Here is a 5,169-nt window from a genome sequence, read left to right on the forward strand (position 1 = left end):
TTGAATTATAAATTAACCTTGCGAGATTTGCATTTTTTTTCAAAAATCTTCTTTTGTTTTTTCCGTCCTGGCTCTATTGTTCTGTTGCTAGAATCGACTGTAAAGTTGAGTCCCAGGCCGACCCAGAAGAAAAGCTTCTCATCAGTATCAGTCGGGACCTCGACTTTTCAAGGACTTTTAAAGCTTCTACTGCATCTTGTGACTGTAGTTGTGTTATTATAAGCTGGAGTGGTGGCATGGATGGTTTCTTTGCACACCTAGCAGGCAAAGGGCTCAAGAATGGCGGTGGTTGCAGTGCTATCAAATTTAATTTTTTTATATTTTTAAATTATTTTAATGTGACGATATTACAAATAATTTTGAAAAAATATATATATTATTTTAATTTATTTTTAAAAGCAAGGATCCTCAAAGAAAAATGAAGATAAGAAAGGTTTGAGCGGGCCGAAAGTTCTAGGCAAATAAGTGTACCCCATAAAAAATGAAATTATGTTATGCAAGAAGAGAAGAATGGCGGTGGTTGTAGTGCTATTAAATTTAATTGTTTTATATTTTTAAATTATTTTAATGTGCAAGAATGGCGGTGGTTGCAGTGCTATCAAATTTAATTTTTTTATATTTTTAAATTATTTTAATGTGACAATATTACAAATAATTTTGAAAAAATATATATATTATTTTAATTTATTTTTAAAAGAAAGGATCCTCAAAGAAAAATGAAGATAAGAAAGGTTTGAGCGGGCCGAAAGTTCTAGGCAAATAAGTGTACCCCATAAAAAATGAAATTATGTTATGCAAGAAGAACGCTCAAGGGTCCGAGCAACAAACACCAATACAAGAAAAGTCCAATTCTAAACATTCTCGTCACCATCTTTTAACAAAAACCTAATGATATTCAAACTGTATTTACCAATATTTTTAATATTAAAAAAGAAATAGACATAAAAATTAAAGAGAAAAAACGATATTTGCAACAACAAACAAAAACCCCGATAAGAATTCCTGTTGTTTCTCTGATAAGAATTCCTGTTGTTTCTCTCTTTTTATAATTATATATTGATAATCACAGTTTAATTATCATAAAATTTTCATATTTTAAGTGTATCGAGGGACTCAAGTCTCTAGGTCTGCCATTTGCGGTTGAAGGATGTCCCGAATCTGCCGGTGACTAGACAAGAATGAATGATGAAGACAGATTAATAAACATATGTGAAAACGCTGCCAGTCATCCCAGAGAAGCAGTAGTTCGTGAGAAGCAGAATCCCACCGCAGCCTCACAACATACAGAAAAATGACACGACTGATATGGCTACGGGAGGAGCGGCAACAACCACCAGCCAGTCACCCCTTGTGACATCCTTAACCTGACATGAGGAGTATTTTGAGATCGCCTGCAACTGAGACAGAACAAAGAGAAACAAGGAGGAAGAATCTTTAAATTTTGCATGATGCAGGTGCTTACCACTATCGCCAGCCTCATTCATGGTAATTGCCTGTGATATATATAACAGTTAGCAAACACCACAGATCGACAAGAAACAACTCTTAGGCTCTGTATACCTTCCTGTGAGAAGTAATGGCTGACCTTACTTGAATAAAATAGTAAGCAAGAATGCATATATATTATCAACTTGGATCGTGCGTTGCACGCACACAGAGAATTACATAAGATTGTAGGAGTGTTTTAAATCTACTAATCATATCATGACTAGCGTAAATCTAAGGCTATGAGAACCGTCGAGCTTAAAAAATAAGTTAATAGACTGATAGAAGATTTGAAAAACGTATGTATTCACATGCATTGCTCGGCTCGGATTGCCCTCTCTTTACTACAAAGCCCAAGTACATCTTCCCTTTATTAAAACTCTGACAATACTCTTTTATCTATCCCATCTTACCATTGACTTTTTTAAATTTATGACACCCCAAATAGACAATTAATTTCTCTTGCCATAGCCATGGCTGACCAAACCATTAGCACTACACATATCCAATTCTAATTCCAATTCCAGCTTCTCCCTTCAATATTCCTTGAGGACATGAATAGCACAGCAGGGGATTCTGGATTTCTTGGCTCTAACAACATTGGTGGATTTGGCTATGGCATCGGTATCTCTATTGGAATCCTGGTGCTGATTACAACAATCACTTTGACTTCCTATTTTTGCACGCGAAAACAACTGGCATCGGTGCCAACACAAGCAAGAAATGTTGCAGATCAGCAGCTGAACCAGCAGAACTTTGTCGTCGATATAGGGCTTGATGAGGCCACTCTAAATAGCTACCCTACACTGCTGTATTCGGAGGCCAAGCTACACAAGACAGGCTCCACTGCTACATGCTGCTCCATATGTTTGGCAGATTACAAGAACACTGACAAGCTCCGGTTGCTGCCTGATTGCGGGCATCTCTTTCACCTCAGATGCGTTGACCCGTGGCTGAGGCTGCACCCAACTTGTCCAGTCTGTAGAACATCTCCATTGCCTTCACCTCTAGCGACTCCTCTGGCTGAGGTGGTTCCACTGGCAAGCAGGCGGGAGTGACCAATATAGTGAAGGAAAAATGATGTTTAGTCTTTGGGTACCTTCTGGACGCTGCAAAACCATCACATCTTACCGGATCAGCTCCAATTATTCTTTTGTTTTTGTAGTTTTTGAAATAAAATTTATGATGTACACCTGATTGGGATATATGCATGCGGGTAAAATTAAGAAAGTTAAACATATCGAATATGAATTTTTGTTTTGTGTCTGTGTTTAATGATTGATGGTAAAAGATGTAAAACCTGCAAACAGACTTTTGAAATGGAATTTAAAGGGTTCTAGATGGTTATGTCAATAATTTAAAAAAAAAAACTATAATAAATAAGAAAATAAATTTTAAATTTCAATAACAAAAGTCTTTGTTCTTATTTTTATATGATAAATGTTCGGAGATTTAAAAGTATTGATCTCATGTAAAAAATAAAAATTATAAACCATTTATTTAAATAGTTTAAGAGGTATTTATATCCCCTAAACTTTATTATTTTTTCTAAAGATGAGAGGCTAAAGAGTTATTTTTTCATAATAGTATTAACGAAGGCTAAATATCTCTTATATAATATTAATAAGAACAAAAAAATATGACAAGTCTTTTATAGATTTTTTATATACTTATAGGTGAGGGAGACAAATATCTATAATATTAATATTTTATGTTAAAATCATAAGAATAAACAAACAGAGTTTTATAGCCCAATATTAGACTTACAAAAATATTCAGACATTTAGCCCTTCGCTCACCATCAAGCCTACAGTAATTGAGTATGACAATAAGTCAAACTCATGCAAAAATAGGCATGGCACATAGCCAAGCTCAAGGTCGATGGGATTGCTAGACTCATGCTCAAATGAGCTTGACGTACAACCAAGCCTAATGGTGTTGGGTCTAGCAGCTCATTAGACTTATATTTGCGCAAGCCTAACAAATAGTTAAACCCAAGGATATTAGGTTTGTAAGATCATCAAACTCATGTTCGCTTGGCTTTAGCACATAGTTGAATTAAAGGATGTTGGATTTGAATACTCGTCAAACTCATGTTTGTTTAGGGTTAACCCATAGCTGAATCCAAAGATATTAGATTCGGCAACTCACCAATTTTATGTTCTCTTGGACTAAGTGAGTAGTTGAACTCCAAGATATTGAGTTTGGTAGCTTGCTAGAATTATATCTAATTGGACTGAGCCCGTACCTATAGAGGCTAGGGGAGCTCAAGATAGCCTATGTTGTGTTAAAAGATAATATAATAATTCAGATCCTTTAATTGAACTCTACTGAGAGAGAGCTTCATCTTGCTTATGATGAAATGGCTTTCATGAAGCAGGTAAGGATTGAACTTTTTAACGACAAAGAAAAAGCCTAAAACTCTTATGCAATGATAAAAGCTTTGAGGAATTTTTCTAAGGAGTTCCAAGAGATGTTTGAAAGGTCTGTAACATTAACTAAGATACTTGAGGATAAGACTTTCCTTGTTATGTTCAACTTGTATTTCTTCAACTTATCAAAAGGAATTTAGATAGACATTAATGATGCTTTTCATCCAATCCTTATGCCTGACTTTGTTGGTGTCTTCCTTGTCAGGATTCCAACTACCCAACACAGAGTATACCTTGCTGGAGAGACTTTTCTTGATGTTAAGGCCTTAGCCTCTCCCCCACCCCTATTAGCTTTATACCTAAGCTTGGTCATATGAGGTTTTTAATCATGTAATGAATATTTTTATTTTATTGAATATGGTATTTTATTCATTTATATAATGTTTTCTTTGAGAAATTTTTTTTGTTAAACTTGTTAAGTCTAGATGGATTCAAAACATATACTTGGTAAAATCTCCATAATGGGTCTAATGCTCATATTTAAAAAAAAAATTAAGAGTAACTTTTTAAACTATTTATATAAATCAAAGCCCATACTTAAAAAAAAATCTCAAATTTTAGTAAAATTTTATAGTGACTATAATACTAGATGATAATTCTTGTCATTCAATGTTGTGCACATTACAACATCCTCAATCAAGTTTAATAATTTGATTTTATTTTAATTAAACGATAATAACATAGGTAATGATAATAAACAAAAAAAAAAATTGAACAAGAACATTGAAAGTACAAAACTGTTTTTTGAACAAGAACATTGAAAGTACAAAACTGGATTAAAAAATTAAAAAAATAGCTTAAGGTAACATTATAGACATGTAACCTGATTAATAAGGGGCAAGCCAACCTGAATTAACTTGCAAAACTCGTGGCTTTGGTCATGAAATAAAAAAAAATATGATAAAAAAATTAAAGAAAACCATAAAGACAATCTTTAAAAAATAAAAAACTAAAGTTGAAGGATGAAATTAAAAAAAAAAAAACCAAAGAAATAAGATATTGATCCACATTAACTTTTAAAACTCATAATCTAGGTTATTAAACTAGAAGAAGCATATATAAAAAAATCACAAAAGTCAATCCTTGGCAAATCAAATGATGAAGAATGAAATCAGGATAAAATTCTAGAAAAGAACATGAAACAAAAATGGTGATTAAAACAATAAGGGTGCAATAAAAATAATAAATAAATAAATTAGAGGGCGAACTAAAATTATTTAGTAGAGAGTTAAATTGAAAAGAAAATTAACTT

At 33.1% G+C, this 5,169-nt stretch overlaps 1 protein-coding gene across 1 annotated transcript; it reads left to right on the forward strand.

The window, feature by feature from the left end:
- The first annotated feature begins 1,850 nt into the window (after positions 1–1,850).
- On the forward strand, positions 1,851–2,629 carry LOC105141049 (RING-H2 finger protein ATL70). The gene has a single exon (XM_011048138.1). It carries the CDS (start codon positions 2,040–2,042, stop codon positions 2,541–2,543), a length of 504 nt encoding a protein of 167 aa, XP_011046440.1. The 5' UTR covers positions 1,851–2,039; the 3' UTR covers positions 2,544–2,629.
- The last annotated feature ends 2,540 nt before the right edge of the window (positions 2,630–5,169 follow it).

This window comes from Populus euphratica, unplaced genomic scaffold (assembly GCF_000495115.2).
Source record: "Populus euphratica unplaced genomic scaffold, PopEup_1.0 scaffold131.1, whole genome shotgun sequence".
Taxonomy (NCBI): Eukaryota; Viridiplantae; Streptophyta; class Magnoliopsida; order Malpighiales; family Salicaceae; genus Populus; species Populus euphratica.

What these genes read in the sequence shown, in the direction of transcription:
- LOC105141049 (XM_011048138.1), top strand. Translation starts at nt 2,040, where the DNA reads ATGAATAGCACAGCAGGGGATTCTGGATTTCTTGGCTCTAACAACATT.